General features: G+C 41.0%; 1 protein-coding gene across 4 annotated transcripts in view; it reads left to right on the top strand.

Moving 5' to 3' along the window:
• Positions 1–19,542, top strand: part of LOC115160586 (dachshund homolog 1) — a 262,703-nt gene that overhangs the window by 134,465 nt on the left and 108,696 nt on the right. For all 4 annotated transcript variants that reach the window (XM_029710747.1, XM_029710746.1, XM_029710745.1 and 1 more), the window contains exon 2: positions 16,426–16,541. In XM_029710747.1, the coding sequence (XP_029566607.1) occupies positions 16,426–16,541 (116 nt within the window). The remainder of the gene's footprint in view (positions 1–16,425; positions 16,542–19,542) is intronic.

The raw sequence follows: 19,542 nt of genomic DNA, 5'->3' as shown, positions 1-19,542 counted from the left end.
TTATGAAATGTATGCATTCACTACTGTAAGTCGCTCTGGATAATAACGTCTGCTAAATGACCAAAAATGTAAATGTAAAGGAAGAAACCTAGAGAGGAACCAGGCTATGAGGGGTGGCCAGTCCTCTTCTGGCTGTGCCGGGTGGAGATTATAACAGAACATGGCCAAAATGTTCATAAATGACCAGCGTGGTCTAATAATAATAATAATCACAGTAGTTGTCGAGGGTGCAACAGGTCAGCACCTCAGCAGTAAATGTCAGTTGGCTTTTCATAGCCGATCATTGAGAGTATCTCTACCGCTCCTGTTGTCTCTAGAGAGTTGAAAACAGCAGGTCTGGGACAGGTGCATTGTCGGGTGAACAGGTCAGGGTTCCATAGCCGCAGGCAGAACAGTTGAAACTGGAGCAGCAGCACGGCCAGGTGGACTGGGGACAGCAAGGAGTCATCATGCCAGGTAGTCCTGAGGCATGGTCCTAGGGCTCAGGTCCCCCAAGAGAGAGTTAGAGAGAGCATACTTAAATTCACACAGGACACTGGAGAAATACTCCAGATATAACAGACTGACCCTAGCCCCTCCTGAGACAGGAGGGGTCAGGAGACACTGTGGCCCCATCCAATGATACCCCCGGCAGGGCCAAACAGGCAGGATATAACCCCACCCACTTTGCCAAAGCACAGCCTCCACACCACTAGAGGGATATCTTCAAACACCAACTTACGATCCTGAGAAAAGGCTGAGTATAGCCCACAAAGATCTCCGCCACAGCACAACCCAAGAGGGGGCGCCAACCCAGACAGGAAGACCACGTCAGTGACTTAACCCACTGAAGTGACGCACCCCTCCTAGGGACGGCATGGAAGAGCACCAGTAAGCCAGTGACTCGGCCCCTGTAATAGGGTTAGAGGCAGAGAATCCCAGTGGAGAGAGTGGAACCGGCTAGGCAGAGACAGCAAAGGCGGTCCGTTGCTCCAGTGCCTTTCCATTCACCTTCACACTCCTGGGCCAGACTACACTCAATCATAGGACTTACTGAAGAGATGAGTCTTCAATAAAGACTTAAAGGTTGAGACCGAGTCTGCGTCTCTCACATGGGTAGGCAGACCATTCCATAAAAATGGAGCTCTATGGGAGAAAGCCCTGCCTCCAGCTGTTTGCTTAGAAATTCTAGGGACAATTAGGAGGCCTGCGTCTTGTGACCGTAGCGTACGTGTAGGTATGTACGGCAGGACCAAATCGGAAAGATAGGTAGGAGCAAGCCCATGTAATGCTTTGTAGGTTAGCAGTAAAATCTTGAAATCAGCCCTTGCCATAACAGGAAGCCAGTGTAGAGAGGCTAGCACTGGAGTAATATGATCAAATTGTTTGGTTCTAGTCAGGATTCTAGCAGCCGTATTTAGCACTAACTGAAGTTTATTTAGTGCTTTGTCCGGGTAGCCGGAAAGTAGAGCATTGCAGTTGTCTAACCTAGAAGTAACAAAAGCATGGATAAATATTTCTGCATCAATTTTGGACAGAACATTTCTGATCTTTGCAATGTTACGCAGATGGAAAAAAGCTGTCCTTGAAACAATCTTGATATGTTCGTCAAAAGAGAGATCAGGGTCCAGATTAACACCGAGGTCCTTCACAGTTTTATTTGAGACGACTGTACAACCATCAAGATTAATTGTCAGATTCAACAGAAGATCTCTTTGTTTCTTGGGACCTAGAACAAGCATCTCAATTACAGTTAGGCCTACCTACAATTATAGTTACTCTGTTTCTGACCAAGTCTGTTTTTAATGTTGAAAAATAATGCGAGAGCCATGTGTCTATAATGAACTCGAATTGAACAAGCAAGTTTTATGAACAATTTTATTTTTCTGTCTTGAATAAAAGTAGGAATGGAAAATATTTATGGCGAGAGAGAGAGAGCGAAACCCTCTGTGTTCTCAGATTATGTAAACGTTTCTCTTCCTCTCCTCCTGCAATTTTTGGGTTCCTTTTTGCATTTCATTAATTATTAACAGGAAAAATCTTTAAAAAATTGACAATTAACCAAACATTTGGTTGAATGTTTCACACAGGATTGCTATCTGAAGTGCAATTAATGTTAATCATTACAGCCTTCCTGTTTAGCTTCTACATGGAGTGTTTGTCTCAGAGTGGTCTCTTCCTCTCTCTCTTTCTCTCTCCCTCCCTCTCTCTCACTCTTCCCTGTCTCTCATTTCCTCTTTCTCTTGCTCTCTCTCTCCCCCCTCTCACTCAGTCCCCTGTCTCTCACTTTCCTTTCCTCTCTCTCTATCTCTCTCACTCTTTCTCCCCCCTCTCTCTTTCTCTCTCTTCTTCTCCCTCTGCTGTTAGTTATTCTCCTGCCTGCCCATGTTATGGTTACATCATCCTCTCTCTGTGTTGTGTCCATTTATACCTGAAATTAATCACATCCGACAATCTGGTTGTACAATTACCAAGTTCAAAAGATTGTGGGTGCGTCCATGCGTGTATGTGTGTGATAGAGAGAAAAACAGAGAGTGTGTGTGCGTGTTTGAGAGAGAGAGAGAGAGATTAATTAATTATTTAGTTGCTGTCTGTGTGTGGTTATACAGTAAGTGTGTTCGATGGAATTATAATTTCTGATGTTGAGTAATTGCTTATCAGCTATTGATTTTGAAGTAATTTCTCATCCCATTCGTACGCTTTACTCTCTCACAGCTATATTGTTCTAATCAAACGGGTTTCATAATTGTAACCCCGCTGGTCTATTTAAAATCTAATTAAAATGCCTTAGCTATTGACTCGATCTGAAGTCAACGCTCAAGGACAATAATATTCCGAAAACAATGGTGTTTAGGATTAATCTGAACTTCTGAATGTGGCTTGATTTTCGTATAAATCAAGCTGCTTTTTTATTTTTCTACAGGGAACCAATTAGCTACCCTTCAGGATGACTTTCACTCCTTAATGTCATTCTGTTCCGCTGCCAGAAACCCAGATTAATTCTCAAGGAATCCTTATACACAGATCAACTCTTTCTTTGTCTGCTAGGGAAAGACATGCACACACAACACTGAGGTTACCCCTAGCATGTTTAGGTGAAAAGGGAACAGGAGCACACCCTCTCTTGAAGATTGATATGCACCGCAAGGCCAAATCTCCTCAAGCTGAAAATAAGGGGCCATTAAAGCGAAATGGTTGACAATGATTTTTGTTTTAGGATTTGGACGCTGCTTTATTAGCCGTCCATATTAATGAGTCAATTAATTCCCATTCGTCTTCCTTGCCGACTGGCCCTCTGTTTGTTTTTGCCTGACCTTTTCATCTTAGACGCATTTCACGCTCCGTTCGCTTTAAGCACTTACTCCATACTGCGTTTCCCATAGCCGCCTCGTCCAAAAAAGGGAGTTTTTTTAATGTGTTTAGCAGTAAGCCTCTCTTCCCTCTTTTTTCTCCCTCCCTTTCCTGTCTCTCTCCCCCTCTTTATTTTACTGTCTCTCCCTCCATCTCTTTCGATCTCCCTCCCACTGTCTTCTCTCTCCGTTCTCTTTCTTTTACTCTCTCCCTCCTTTATTCAGCTCTCTTTCTCTATCCCTCCCTCTCTCTCCTTCCCCCCCACCTCTCGCTCTCTCTCTCTCTCTCTCTCTCTCTCTCTCTCTCTCTCTCTTCACCCTCTGTCAGCATGCCTGGTGGATGTATCCTATTCCAGATATGACAGGAAATATGCTATTACAGCATGCTGAGCGTTTGCCTGACAGCGTTCACAATAAAACAGCTACATTTCCCTTCCATTAGGTTATCTGTAAAAACCCTTTTCTCTAATGTATGAACATCCCATGTTATATACTTAAAGACTTTGACTTAAAGTAGCCCCCCAGAACCACGTAACATTTTAGCCTCGGTCTGCATTTCATTCAGTTAGTTATGAGGACAGGATAAATAATTGAGTAGTGCAGCTGGACTGTGTACAATTTTGTAAGGGATGCCTCCGAAATGAGATTAATCAGTGCGGCAGGCATTGTGGGGAAAGTTTGTGTTGAATGCCTGACAGTCCTGCTCTTTCTCTCATTTCAAATGTTGGCAGGCTAGCAGGAATCTCCAAGGGAAATGCGATCCTTTCATACTTGAGTAATTGATGAATTGTATGCAATATGCAAACGAGATTCCATAAATCTTATGAATGACAGCTTAATTTATATGAGCAGTAATGAATGCAGGATTATATTTTAATTAAATATCCTCAAAGGCACCCTGACTGGGTAAGTTTTTTAAAGCCTTGTTTTGAAGACTTGTTTCATATGTATCGCAGTTCATGAAAAAGAGAGATCAGTCAGTGCGTGGTTGGATTACATTTCCTCACAGTTTGAAGATAAGACTTGCTCTGTTTTGTCGAACCAAAGGAATTTGCAATTAATAAATATTGCGTAGGAGTAAAACATATATATATCATATCTCGCAATCTCATTTAGGCTTTCCTGAAACTGTTGACTCTCGTACATTTGATTAACAGCATTTTACTTTTAGCCCTATCTGATTTATAACATTTGGTACAGTATCTTTTTAATTAAGGGAATCATCCATTAGGCATGGAAAAGTCAACCAATTATGAGTTAGCTCATCAATTCCCAGGATGTAGGAAGTAGTCTGCTTACTCATTATCACAGACCGTAGAACTCATGTTTAACAATCGAAACTTTACAATGATCCTTTTTTTTCTTCTCCATATTATTTGACCTTTATTTAAGCAGGGAGTCAACATTGAGACCAGGGTCTCTTTCACAAGCAATTTCAGAAGACAGCATCAAAATCAAATAATAACAAGTAAAATACAGCACATTCCACAATAAGAAGATCCCCAATCAATAAGTGTTTCAAACAAGTGTGATGTCTAGCAAACTAGACATGTCATATGTAATATGTCATCTTTGGTGACATATACAGTAGATGACATATAACAACACTAATTTGAATGAGACCATGTTGAGCATACAGCACCGTGCCAGCATGGGTCTGGTTCATTTCATGACATAGTACAGTATAGGTAACTACAGGCAAAGGAAGGAACCACATTACCTGGGCAGGCTTTCCTCTGTGCCACTGTGCTATCTGATAGCCCTACCCACCGTGTTGCTAATCAGTCGGTTACCACAGACAAAAGGAAGCAGGAAGGAAGAACACTCTCAGAACCCCCCATTCTTCTAATCTGAACACCATGGTTCCATCCCAAATAGCACTCTATTCCCAATATAGTGCACTACTTTTCACCAGGGCCCATAGGGCTCTGGTTAAAAGTACTGTACTGTATAGGGAATAGGGTGTAATTTGGGATGGAACCCATACACTCTTAGAAAAAAGGTGCTATCTAGAACCTAAAAGGGTTCTTTGGTTGTCCCCATAGGAGAACCCTTTGTAGAACCCTTTCCAAAGAGTGTAGAGTAGAGCTGGGCACTAAAGCAGGATCTAAAGACAGGCAGTAGCCTTGGGATTGATGCTGCTAACTCTATACCCTTCTTTGATTCCAATGGATCTGGTCTGTGATATATTGTTCCAAGACAAAAGTCTCACGGTTTACCAACAGATGCAGCTGTTCCGACTGCTAATAGGAAAGAATGGGGTATTGATACACGCACATGCACAAACAGACAGACAGACACACACACACACACACACACACACACACACACACACACACACACACACACACACACACACAGAGAGAGACTGACACACACACACACACACACACACACACACACACACACACACACAGACTGACACACACACACACACACACACACACACACACACACACACACACACACACACACACAGGGACACAATAATAATACAGCTACTGTATCTGAATCTGATAAGGGAAATGTGGCTACCTGTGCGAGGGACTATTTGACAGGTGTGAGGAAAAGCTGATGGAGATAAAGCAACAGAGGCTCAATGCAAATAAATGATACAGATAAGAGATGAGGGAGAGGATGGATGGATGGATGAGAAAAAAAGATGGATGTATAAATATAAATAAATACATTTGTTCTCATGTATCACTATCTTACCCTTTGTGAGATTTCTTCAGCATACCTATTTGTGGGCCTGGGATGTGTGAAAAGTAAATGTCCTTTTTAGGAACATTTGGGATAGTGGGGTAAGTTGAGCCAATGGGGTAAATTGAGCCCCCCTTGTTTCTATGAAACCTTACACAAAATGTATAATTTGACAAAATACTCAGGAAGAGGTCATCATTTCATGGATGGAAGAAACCACGTGGAAAAAGTGGTAAGCAAGTTAGTTAATTCTTATCCGGTGAAATTGCAGAGCGTGAAATTCAAACTACAGTATTATAAATATTTAATTTTCATAAAATCACAAGTGTAATACATCAAAATAAAGCTTAACTTCTTGTTAATCCAGCCGCTGTGTCAGGTTTCAAAAAGGCTTTACGGCGAAAGCACACCATGCGATTATCTGAGGACAGCGCCCCGCATACAAACACATGAAAAACATATTTCAACCAGGCAGGTGCGACACGAAAGTCAGAAATAGCAATATAAAAAAATGCCTTACCTTTGATGATCTTCTTCTGTTGGCACGCCAAAAAGTCCCAGTTACATCACAAATGGTCCTTTTGTTCGATAATGTCCTTCTTTATATCCATAAAAACTCAGTTTAGCTGGCGCGCTTCAGTCAATAATCCATCCCAGTTTCCCTCCATCAAAATGCATACAAAATGAATCCCAAACGTTACTAATAAACTTTTCCAAACAAGTCAAACATTTACATTTACATTTACATTTAAGTCATTTAGCAGACGCTCTTATCCAGAGCGACTTACAAATTTATAATCAAACCTTAGGTACCCTAATACGTAATACGTAAATAAACAATAACATTTAAGACGGAGAATCGTTATTGTCTTTACCGGAGAAAAATACCAAAGAACGCGTTCTCTTCCACGCACTTGGAAACACTACAGCAGAAATGGGAGCCACCTAGAAAAACTACAATTTCTGGCTCATTTTTCCAAAACCCAGCCTGAAACTCTTTCTAAAGACGGTTGACATCTAGTGGAAGCCCTAGGAACTGCAATCTGGGAGGACTTGGCCTTATAATAAAAGTGACAGCCATTGAAAATAGTGGTAGGCTGAATTTTGTTTGGGGGGGGATGGTTTGTCCTTGGGGTTTCACCTGCCATATCAGTTCTGTTATACTCGCATACATAATTGTAACAGTTTTAGAAACTTTAAAGTGTTTTCTATCCAAATCCACCAATTATATGCATATCCCAGCTTCTGGGCCTGAGTAACAGGCAGTTTACTTTGGGCATGATTTTCATCCGGACGTCAAAATACTGCCCCCTACCCAAGAGAGGTTAAAAACAAACAAATTATTTTCACCAAGTCAAATTAAGTTATAGTATTAGAGGTTTCATGATGCTTATATCGAAAACAAAGAAGATCATTTTAAGATTGTTCTATACATCAGTTGGGGTCTCTATAAGCTTCAATATGAGGTCCTAAACCTAGCATGTAAGTGATGTGGGCTAATATAGTCCAAATTAAATAAAGAAATACGAAATTAAGATATATCAGAATATGCAATGTCAGAGTCTGGAATAAAAGTTTGGACACATCTATACATTCAAGGGTTTTTCTTTATTTTTTACTATTTTCTACATTGTAGAACAATAGTAAATACATCAAAACTATGAAATAACACATATGGAATCATATGGAAACCAAAAAAGTGATAAATAAATCAAGATATATTTTTATTTTGGAATTCTTCAAAGTAGCCACCCTTTGCTTTGATGACAGCTTTGCACACTGTTGGCATTCTCTCAACCAGCTTCATGAGGTAGTCACCTGGAATGCATTTCAATTAACAGGTGTGCCTTGTTAAAAGTTAATTTGTGAAATGTATTTCCTTCTTAATATGTTTGAGCCATTCAGTTGTGTTCTGACAAGGTAGGTAGTGGTATACCGAAGATAGCCCTATTTGGTAAAAGACCAATATTATGGCAAGAACAGCTCAAAATAAGCAAAGGGAAATGACAGTCCATCATTACTTTTAGACATGAAGGTCAGTCCATCAGGAAAATGTCAAGAACTTTGAACGTTTCTTCATGTGCAGTCACAAAAACCATCAAGCGCTATGATGAAACTGGCTCTCATGTGGACCGCCACAGGAAAGGAAGACCCAGAGTTTCCTCTGCTGCAGAGGAGGAGTTCATTAGAATTAACTGCACCTCAGATTGCAGCCCAAATAAATGCTTCACAGTGTTCAAGTACAGATACATCTCAACATCAACTGTTCAGAGGAGACTGCGTGAATCAGGCCTTCATGGTCGCATTGCTGCACAGAAACCTCTACTAAAGGACACCAATAAGATGAAGAGGCTTGTTTGGGCCAAGAAACACCAGCAATGGACATTAGACTGGTGGAAATATGTCCTTTGGTCTGATGAGTCCAAATTTTAGATTTTTGGTTCCACCCGCCGTGTTTTTGTGAGACGCAGAATAGGTGAACAGATGATCTCCGCATGTGTGGTTCCCACCGTGAATCATGGAGGAGGAGGTGTGATGGTGTGGGGGTGCTTTGCTGGTGACACTGTCTGTGATTTATTTAGAATTCCAGGCACACTTAACCTGCATGGCTACCACAGCATTCTGCAGCGACATGCCATCCCAACTGGTTTGCGCTTAATGGGACTATCATTTGTTTTTCAACAGGACAATGACCTAACAGACCTCCAGGCTATGTAAGGGCTATTTGACCAGGAAGGAGAGTGATGGTGTGCTGCATCAGATGACCTGGCCTCCACAATCACCCAACCTCAACCCAATTGAGATTACTTGGGATGAGTTGGACCGTAGAGTGAAGAAAAAGCAGCCAACAAGTGCTCATATATATATATATATATATATATATATATATATATATATATATATATATATAAGTTGAGCCAACGGCCATGGGGTTTGTTGAGCCAATGGCAAATTGAAGTGTTTTATTCCCAGGTGTAATGCAAGGCATCATTGCTGGGATATGCGGTACCAACAAGGGCTGGCCTATGTTAAAAGTAAAAAAAAAAAAAAGAAGTACAAAGTGTTTGTTCGGTGTTAAGACTAATAACATATGCTTAAAGTGATTAAAAGACAACAATTTGTGATTGTGTTGAATTGTGTTTGGGAAATAAATATAGACATTGTTTTTAAAAAGTACTGGTAATAACACACCCTGTTCCACTTTGTTTTCATTAAATTGAACCTTTATTTAACTAGGCAAGTCAGTTAAGAACAAATTCTTATTTACAATGACGGCCTACTTGGAAACAGTGGGTTAACTGCCTTGTTCAGGGGCAGAACAACAGATTTTTACCTTGTCAGCTCAGGGATTTGATGCAGCAACCTTTCAGTTACTGGCCCAATGCTCTAACCACTAGGCTACTTGCCGCCCCATAATGTTTACATGAATCCTGATTATTTCCAGGGATACACAACATCCTAAACTATATGTAGAATTTTTGTTAGAAAGAATACTTCCTAACAAAATATGACGATGTGATGCTTAAATGTCCATGCACCCGCATAAATCTAATGAGCATAATAAAAAAAATCCCCATAAAAATCTGTCAGTTTATGCTAGAGATATCAGCCGATCTGCCAACTTCTGTCTGTAGTATCCAAACAGTTTTGGGATACACACTAATATGACCCCGCTGTGAAAAGGTGAGATTCTCGTGAATACATACATGTCGGTTGTTTTGCTTTAGGACGCCCACAGGCCTGAGAAAATGAATGGCAGTGTATATGGAGACGTTTAGTGCCAAGAAAAAGCCTTAAATACATGTTTCCTGCACTTTCTTATATCTCTCAGAACAAACTTACTTTAGATCGTTTTGGGGGACTATCTGTTGTTCCGTGTAGTGAATCTGTTATTCAATGCGTTTGTATGGGTGGCAAGGTAGCTTAGCAGTTAAGAGCGTTAGGCCAGTAACTGAAACGTGGCTGGATCAAAGCCCCGAGCCAACTACAGTAAGTAAAAAATCTCTTGATGTGCCCTTGAGCAAGGCACTTAACTCTAGGTGCTCTGGATAAGAGCACCTGGTAAATTACTAAAGTGTAAAGGCTTTGTCAGTAAGGCCAAATAAAATGTTTCATCCAATAATTGTTTTATATATAATTTATTTCACTCTCCCTACGTTGTCTAATAAAATGTTATATTATATTCTCCAAAACAGGTTTTACAACCCAAAAAACAACAAAAAAAGACATGACAGTATACCTAATTGTCAATTCCTTCCCATTACTAAAGTTAAACAGTTAATTTGAGTTGTTTCCCCTCTACCAACAATCCTATCTTATCTGCAGGGATGGTAAATTGCGCGTTGTTTACAACCCAGCCTTGTTATCCCTGTCCTTCAAACAAACACAAAGATAACCTCTTCAGGGAATTGCGTATTAGAGCAACTCGATTGAACCGAATAGAAAATATATAAATTCAGCACATTTAGCCCTGGTGTTTCTAAATGGCTTCCCAACATTTTTTTCCCCCTGACTGTTTGTCTTTGACTGTCGAGAAGGTAAGGAGCTGCGTTTTTGTTCTATCAAAAAGACCTTGTTCCATCGCTGGTAGTGGTCACCACCTCAGCAAACCAATTAATGGGCCTCACTTGGCTATCTCCAAAAGAAATGAAAAATAAACTCTAGATAATCCCTCAGTTAAAAGGTTATGCGGGGGCGATAAAAGCTATTTTGTTAATTTATTTACTCGCTGCTCTCTCGAGATAAAGAAAAGGAACAATTAGGGAATTCTAGGTGAGAGATTTTGAAAAGGGCAATGACATTGGGTTAATATTTTATAAGGCTTGATTGGCAGAGGCCTGGAGAGGGAAAGCTTTGTTTACACACAGAATGATTCCGTTACTCCTTACCTTTCAGAGATGTCAAACAGAAGACAGAGATAAAAAGGTCAATGGCTCGATTTGAGGCAACACAAAATAATACTTGGGTAAACCTGACTTCAGTAAATCTGCCATAATGCATACACATTGACCCAGACTAGGCCTACATTGATAACTTCATCTGAAGATGTCCCTTTTTAGATGATTTGTAAGGAAAAGCTTGCTTACTTGGAGATAAGAAATCAGCATTTTATAATTTGAATTGATTTGTAATAGATCATAATCACTACATTTACCGTCATTCCGCGTAACAATCATAATCACGGTATTCGCCGAAACAAGATCCCTTTCATTCGTAGTTGTTGTTGACTGGAATGTCTGATAGGGTGGAGGTGCACTGTTGCGCCATGCGATCTAAAAGACTGATGTGATATCTGTTGCATTGGTATTATACAGTATCACCTCATGTCTGCTTCCTGTAAAAGGGGGTGAGAACATGAATTTAATTATTGGGCTTTTATTGCGTTGTTGCATTGAAATTGGACCCGCACGGTTTAGTGTATTGTTGGGCCTTGTGTAATCTGATTGCCTAGGCAGCATAGTGGTTTAGATAGTATCAGGGTCCCCGACATTTACTGTTCAGTCAACACAGACCCAGTCCATTAAAGGAAGTGTGGTGGTTCAGGGAAAGTTCAGCCACTATTTTGTTTTCACCATGGTAGCAAAACAGCTAAAGGAGAGCAAGGAAGAATTCCTCGATTCGTAACATATTTTGCAGGGTTGGTGGGGTCCTATTTGGTTTCCAGAGTTATGAAATCCCACTGATTATCCTGTGTTGGAAACACAAAAGGAGGAGTGGCTAGTCTGTGCTTGAAAGGCTGGTTCACCCAAATTAAAGGGACACTTCACCCACATGACCAAATTACTTATACGATGAAAGTGGTCTATGTACAAATCCACACTTTGGTTTTGCTTACCTAGCCATTAACCGCTAATAGTAGCACTTTCAAAAAAACCAAAAACCCAAGTAAAAGTCAATGTACCCTAATATACATAACATTAATTAATATCTCAAAGTCTCTAAAAGGATTTTGCAGTACAATAACTTGGTTTGGTATGTTATGTTGAGATGATTTGCGTATTACATTTTAAATCATGATACTTTTGTCTGTAGGTCTAGATACAGCACTTTCTTGATCAACCAAATACTGTATCCCAATCACATTGAGTCTTTAATTTAAACCATCTCTCCCTGCAATAATGCCCTACTTCTGAGGAGTTTATGTGTCAAGCTATTTAGGGAGTTAGCATCTGCTGCTTGACAAATAGCTCTTTTGTTTTGGGCCAGGTTGAGTTCCATTGTCAATCCACTGTACAGCATGGTCCTGCATGGGCCCAGTAGAAAAATGAAAAGTATGGACATTCAGTAGTCAGGTGCTGCATAGAGAAAAAGAAATATAGGACAAAAGTGATGTCCGCAACTCTAATACTTCCCAGTGAATTATAGTGACACACACATAAGACGGTTTGGCCCACTGGGATCTTTGTCAGGCTCAACCATATGGGAAGGAGTATATGAAATGCTAGAGAGTTCATAATGATCCCTGATGAGTGTTAATAAGTTAAAATGCCCTCAGTGTCTCTTAATGCAATTCTCTCAGGACCTGTATTATATGATGAAAAGTATGGGTTATGCACCCAATGGCTAACATAATTGAATATTAAACTAAAATTAATTGAATATATCAAATATATGAAACCATACATTTCTTCTGGTATATACACTGAGTATACCAAACATTGCATGTCCTTTTGGTGGTGGACCATTCTTGATACACACGGGAAACTGTTGAGCGTGAAAAACCCAGCAGCGTTGACACAAATTGGTGTGCCTGGCACCTCCTGCCATACCCTGTTCAAAGGCACTCAAATATTTTGTCTTGCCCATTCACCCATTCAATCCATGTCTCAATTGTCGCAAGGCTTAACACTCCTTCTTTAACCTGTCTCCACCTCTTCATCTACAGTGATTGAAGTGGATTTAACAAGTGACATCAATAAGGGATCAGAGCTGTCACTTGGATTCACCTGGTCAGTCTACTGTATGTTATGGAAAGAGCAGGTGTTTTGTATAGTCCGTGTATACAGTGAGCACTATAATTAATTGAACAATGACCATTTTTTTGTTATTTTGGTTCTGTACTCTAGCACTTTGAGTTTGAAAGGATACAATGACAATGAGGGTGAAGTGGAGACTGTCAGCTTTAATTTGAGGGTATTTTCATACATATCGGATGAACTGTTTAGAAATGATAGAAACTTTTGTACATTGTCCCCCCCCATTTTCAGGCATCAAAAAAACATTGGACAGTTTAACATAATGTAGAATAAAGTAATCATTGTTAATATTTGGTCGCGTATCCTTTGCATGCAATGACTGCTTGAAGTCTGCGATGCATCGACATCACCAGATGCTGGGTATCTTCCCTGGTGATGCTCTGCCAGGCCTGTACTGCAGCCATCTTCAGTTCCTGCTTGTTTCGGGGACTTATTGCCTTCAGTCTCCTCTTCAGCATGTAAAATGCATGTTCAATTTGATTCAGATCCGTTGATTGACTCGGACAGTCAAGGATTGTCCACTATTTGGCCATCATTAACCCATTCGTTGCTTTAGCAGTATGTTTAGGGTCATTGTCTTGTTGCATGATGAAGTGCCGTCCAATGAGTTGAGGCATTTGGTTTTATCTGAGCGGATCATGGGCATGTCTTTTTTTTCCACACTTTCCTCTTTCCATCACTCTGGTACATGTTAATCTTTGTCTCATCTGTCCACAATACTTTTTTCCAGAACTCTTGGGCCTCTTTTAGGGCTTTTTAGCAAACTGTAATCTTGCCTTTCTGTTCTTCAGGCTTATCAGAAGTCCTGCTGGTGTAGTCTTCTACGTATGGTAGACTTTGACACATCTACACCTGCATCCAGGAGAGTAACGACACAAATTAATACACCTGCCTAACGACACATGAAGCCAATTCAACAAATACTTGTAGTACCTTAAAATGGGGGGGATCATGTACAAAAGGTGCTGTCATTTCTAAACTGTTCATCCGATATGTATGAAATGTATCATGCTAAATCTAGCCCATGCTAATATACATTATTGGGGTGCATGGTATTACGTTGCATGGTTATTAACTATGTCCCAGACATACTGTACTTCATGACCACAACATGCAGTGGCCCAATGATATCTGTTTCAGATGACACCCCCTATTTTGTTATGGTACAGCTTTCACCGCCAGTGCTTTGTAGTCCACTGCATACAACGTTGAAATGCTACCCCTCTAAATACACAGACATATCTTCTTCTAGCCTATCTAAACATGACTTCTACTAAACTGTTCCTTTCTACCGGCACCCACATCGCCTGGTCCCCTCTGGCCATCAGCTCCAAGTCGATGTGACATGTTTTGTCCACTGGAGTTTTTCTGCTTTTAGTTTTGTTTGAAAAAAGCCTTTCACCCATCACATGCCCTCTATTGAGGTCTTTCATAAATAATTCAGACAGAGAATAAGTGAAAGTGATGACAGTAAAACTGTCTGAGATCTCTCCCTCTCATAAGATCAAAGAGGTGGTGGCTCTGTAGAAATGGGAATTACATTTCCAGATGTCCTCAGGTTGAACGGACACTTATTTGTTCTCTCTATCTTTTTCTTTCTTCTTTCTATCTCTCTCTCTTGCTATCTTTTTACCTCTCTTTTGTTAAATTTTTTTTCGCTCTTCTTTCTCTCTCGCTATCTTTTATCTCTCTCTCTCTCATTTGTGTGTGAGTCAGATAATGTGTGGGGGAGAGAGTACTTAGGCTGCATATAGGTAAATACACATCACAAAGAAAAAGGACTGAATGCATTAAACTTCTGAGACTGGCTGAACTGACACACCACTGTGTTGAACCGTTTATCATTGTGGCAAATGTCAATTGAGTTCAACTTCTACTCCTGTTGTTTGAGCATGAAACCTCTTTTCTTAAATTTCAATAAACTATTTTGTATTTCAATAATGCTGTTGATAGTTTAGAAGATTCACTTTTGGAAGATCTGAAGAGATGATTCCATGCAAAATATTGAGGATGATGTGATAACGAGCTATAGTATACCTGCTAACTGTGGTCTTCTATAGAAGTGAAATATATAGTTTTTCTCCGGCATGGGGAAGGGAAAAGTAGTGTTGCTTAAAATGGACTATTATCACTGATAATGCATGCAACCAGTATCATGACTTGGCAATTCATTTTCTCCACCAAAGATACCTCTTCAGTCTATGTCCCATAATGGAATGTGCCTAATAAAATCCCTGCGCCTTGAATATGTGATCATATTGACAATAAATCCCATAGGCTTTTTAAAACTATAACTACGCCAGCTAAGGTTTATATCGATTGCGATACAAAGCTTATTAATAAGTAACTGATTAAGATATGGGGGGAATACATACACAGGCTACATCAGCTCAGCTCTGAAAGTAAGCCAGAGGAGTCATTTATCACGTCCAAATCTGGGCTCCTTCTCGTTTGCAGTAATAAACGGGGGCCCATCAGAAAGATCCAACAAGTCTGAATCACCGAATCACCTCGTCTCTCCTCCACCTCCTAGCTACGGCGTCACATTAAATCAAACAAGCGGAACATTTCCTAAGGCACCCAGTGGCTTTTAATTTCCTGAAGAACCTTAACATATCATTCATTACCAGAACTACACATATTTGGGTTTTTTCAAAGTCCTATAAATCAATAGTGGGGCCTGACTGCAATAATTATAGCAAGTTAACATGTAATTTCCAGGCCGAGAGGGCTGCTAGAGCGCTGCGGCCTCGGCTAGGTTTTATCATATGCAAGTGAGGCAATTCAAATAGTGTGCTGGGATATTAATACGCGGGAGCAGGTAACGAGGTACGGCCGATGAATTATGCATCAAAAAGAGGTTGATCTTCAATAAAGGAAATAAATTCAGCGTGTAATCTAATTAGTTACGGGAAGTCTATTATGTTGGAGCGGCGGAAAGCAACTGTCCTTGAAAAGGGAATTTATTTACAGTAACGTGTTTTGTTGGCTCTCTGGAATGGAATTGCATTCTGCAGTGGTCCAAAATGTTAACACCTTCCTCTCCCCCATCTCTTTTTTCCTCTCTCACTCTCTCCTCCCTCTCTTTGTCTGTCTTTATTTCAACATGTATTTCAACATTTCTATCCTTCTACCTCTTCCTCATATGTATCTTACTCTGTAACATCTCTCTTTCTCTCCCTATTTTCCCCTCCCCCTCCCCTCTCTCCTTCACTCATCCCCCCCTTCTCTCGCTCAGCTCCCTGGCCTACATATACTTACCCCGTCCCTATAACATTTTTCCCTCCATTCTGGGGGGGGGGGGGAGTTCAGGGGTATTGAGGATTGAGGGGTATTGAGGGTTGTTTTTAGGTAAGGGAAGATGTCTCTACAGAGAGCGTCAAAAGTTCAAGTCCTCTTTCTTCTGTCTCTCCCAGCTCCAGACCAGGCAGACCTCCCAAGAGGACCCAGAGTGTGACATCATCAGAGAACCCACACATCATGCCTCACTCTGTCCCTGGCCTCATGTCCCCTGGAACCTTCCCATCCTCAGGTATGCAGCGTAGTTACACAAAAACACAGACACATGCATACACGCAAGTGCACACTAACATACACACGCACATGAGCCACACACAAACACGCACACACATACGCACCCACGCAAAAACACACACATACAGTATTTGCACATAGTCAATGTATACGTACACACACTTGTGCACCCACATGCACATGCTAAGCATACACACGCATGCACGGACACACACACGCTGAAACAATCCTCCATACCCTCAGCACCCCTACAGCACTCCACGCCTCCCTCTCCTTGTCCTCTAAACTGCAAGCAGAGCGAAGTGACACATGCACACACAACCACCAGACAACCATCAGACAACCACCAGACAACCAGCCACTCGTTTGAACTAGTTTACAAAAAATATATTTTTTAACTCATCCCCCGGAAACGGAGAGAGAGAGAGAAAAGGAAGGAAAGAGACAGAGAGGGAGAATAAGTTGGAGTGACGTCCTTTTCTCTCAGATTATTTTTGTAGATGCTGCGTTTCGCCTTGAGAGTATTCTAATTAGTGCGATTAAATCCACACCACTGGTGTATGCACATAGGCATGGTTGATGCTAAAGCAAGCTTTATCGCCACCAGAATCAACAACAACCGTTTGTGACCTAACGTGCCCCCGGGCGAGTCTTAATGCAGCTAATGCTTTTGTTCTATTTGTGGCTGGTTGCATTGTGACGTCTTTGATGTCGCTGGGTGTAAATGCTCTGATTTGCATATTTCGTTTTTCCCCCTCATTTATTTCGATTTTTCCATATTTAATACTTTTTTTTACTGTCTTTAGGTTTCTCTTAACTCTTAGTTTTGCTGTATTAAGCCATCTTGCAAGAAACAACTAAACTGCATATAATTTGTTTTGTTATCTATGTAATCTTACAAGTTTGCCTCCAAGATCTTGCTATGCTCGAGTATTTCTGAAAATCTTCCTACCTTACACTCACATTTTCTCATCGAGAAAAAACAGCATGGGAGTGAGTTATTTTCTTTCAAAGGCAAAAAAAATTAATTCACCTGAGAAATGTTTTAAATTCAATAGCAGACACAGATTGGCCACATTCTTAACAATGGAGGCTCACAGATCAATGCCCAGCTTTGAACTCTGGGAGTGTGGTGAGGTCACATACTATCTGTGTCTTGTTTGGAATGACTCAAAAGGCCATTCGGAACAGCAAAGCAGGACAAAGATGAGAAAGCCATGGTTTTATTTAGTGGAACATAAAGCAACAGAAAAGCCTTTTGATATCCCTCCCCTTTAAGCCCAGATGGAGTCTATGATCTTGACATTTAGTCAGGTTTTTCAGGAAAGCAAGATAAAGTAATTGAGTTTTTTTGGTCCCCTCGTAACTTCCTTTCTATGTGTGGCCGCAAAAGCCAAGATGGCTGAACATTCTCCCTAACTGGCTTCTGTGGTTTGATTATGGTACAAAGTTAGTAACAAAGTTATGCCAAATTATTATTCAAAATGATGTAAAGTGATCATACATAGTAGTTTACTTACTAACAATGGAATACTACTCAGTCCTGTACCCTGTCTCTGCAGAGCAGGTGACTCCATTTAACAAAAATCTGTCCCACATGATGCATTGCACCAAATCCGGCAAATAACCCAATAACCCACTCTCCTCCGATGGCCACCTGCATGGAAACTTCACTCATAGAGGGGCACAGGTATTGTTCAACCAATGAAGGTTCTTTGAAAATTGGGACTTTTTTAGTTTTGTAGTGCCAAAGTTGAGATACAGTACTTTTTGAAAGTGTGCTTTCCACACAATGACTCAATGACTTATATTTTGAGAAAGCCTATTTATGAGAGAGACATTTTTGTATGTTTTGCCCTTGACACCAGTTCAATTCAGGAAGGGTGTCTTAATTTGCCACGGTTTCCATTTAAGGAAACATCCTTTGCTCGTGTGGGTGCGCGTGTGTGTGTGTGCATGCATTTGTGTGCTTTCGTGCAAGTTTATGTGTGTGCTTGGATGTGCTTATGTGTGTGTGTGTGCATGCATCTATGTGTGTGCATGTGTGCGTGTTTGTGTGTGTGTGTGTGTGTGTGTGTGTGTGTGTGTGTGTGTGTGTGTGTGTGTGTGTGTGTGTGTGTGTGTGTGTGTGTGTGTGTGTGTGTGTGTGTGTTCATGTGCATGTGGGTACGCCCCAGGGATTGGGGTTGCTCTGGAGTCTTTCCAGTTGCTGATGCATTACAGGCAGATTGGCCCACTAAATGGGATGCCGTGGACTGACAACACACATAGATGACATCTCCTTTACTGTAGAGAGGCTTTCTGAACAGCCTGCATTCAGAGACTCACACTCTGGCCACTACCTAGGCACCCATCTTCACCACTATATCCTAGCTCTGCACACACACAACTTCCCCTTCCAGCTTCCAGTTCGCCGCTGGTCATAAGGTTTGTGCGTGTCTGTAATTGATACACAATTTGTCATGTGAATAGCGCTGAAGTTCAAGTGCCGCGGGTGCCGTGTACCCGAGGACTCGCAGAACTCCAAAACCCCAGTTTGTCACTGCCACTACCACCGCCACAGCCAGCCCATGCATAAAATGAAGCTTCCCCAAATCCATGCTCATTGACATGGACTGTCTCTCCTCTTTGCTACTTAGCTTAACCTCTGCATCTCAGTTTTAGTTACTGTTTCAGCGCTGCACGTAAGAGTAGAGAGCGAGAGACCGGGGGGACCATACAGTAGCATCACAGAGACAGAGACAGAGAGAGAGAGATATAGAGAGAAAGCGCAAGCAAAGAGAGAGCGGGAGGGATAGACCATAAAGTAACATTACATACAGATAAAGATATATAGAGAAAAAGAGAGAGAGAGAGATACAAAGATAAAGAGAAAGCAACACAACAGAGAAAACATAGGTCATTCTTTATCACTGCCTCTCTATCAAGAGAGAAGGGGAAAAGAGACGTAAAAGTCGGTATTTCTTTTGTGTACCGATGTGGAGTTAATCTAATTTTAA

Source organism: Salmo trutta, chromosome 24 (genome assembly GCF_901001165.1).
Source record: "Salmo trutta chromosome 24, fSalTru1.1, whole genome shotgun sequence".
Classification (NCBI taxonomy): Eukaryota; Metazoa; Chordata; class Actinopteri; order Salmoniformes; family Salmonidae; genus Salmo; species Salmo trutta.
The sequence above is the reverse complement of the archived record's forward strand: the minus strand, read 5'-3'. Positions and strand labels throughout refer to the sequence as shown.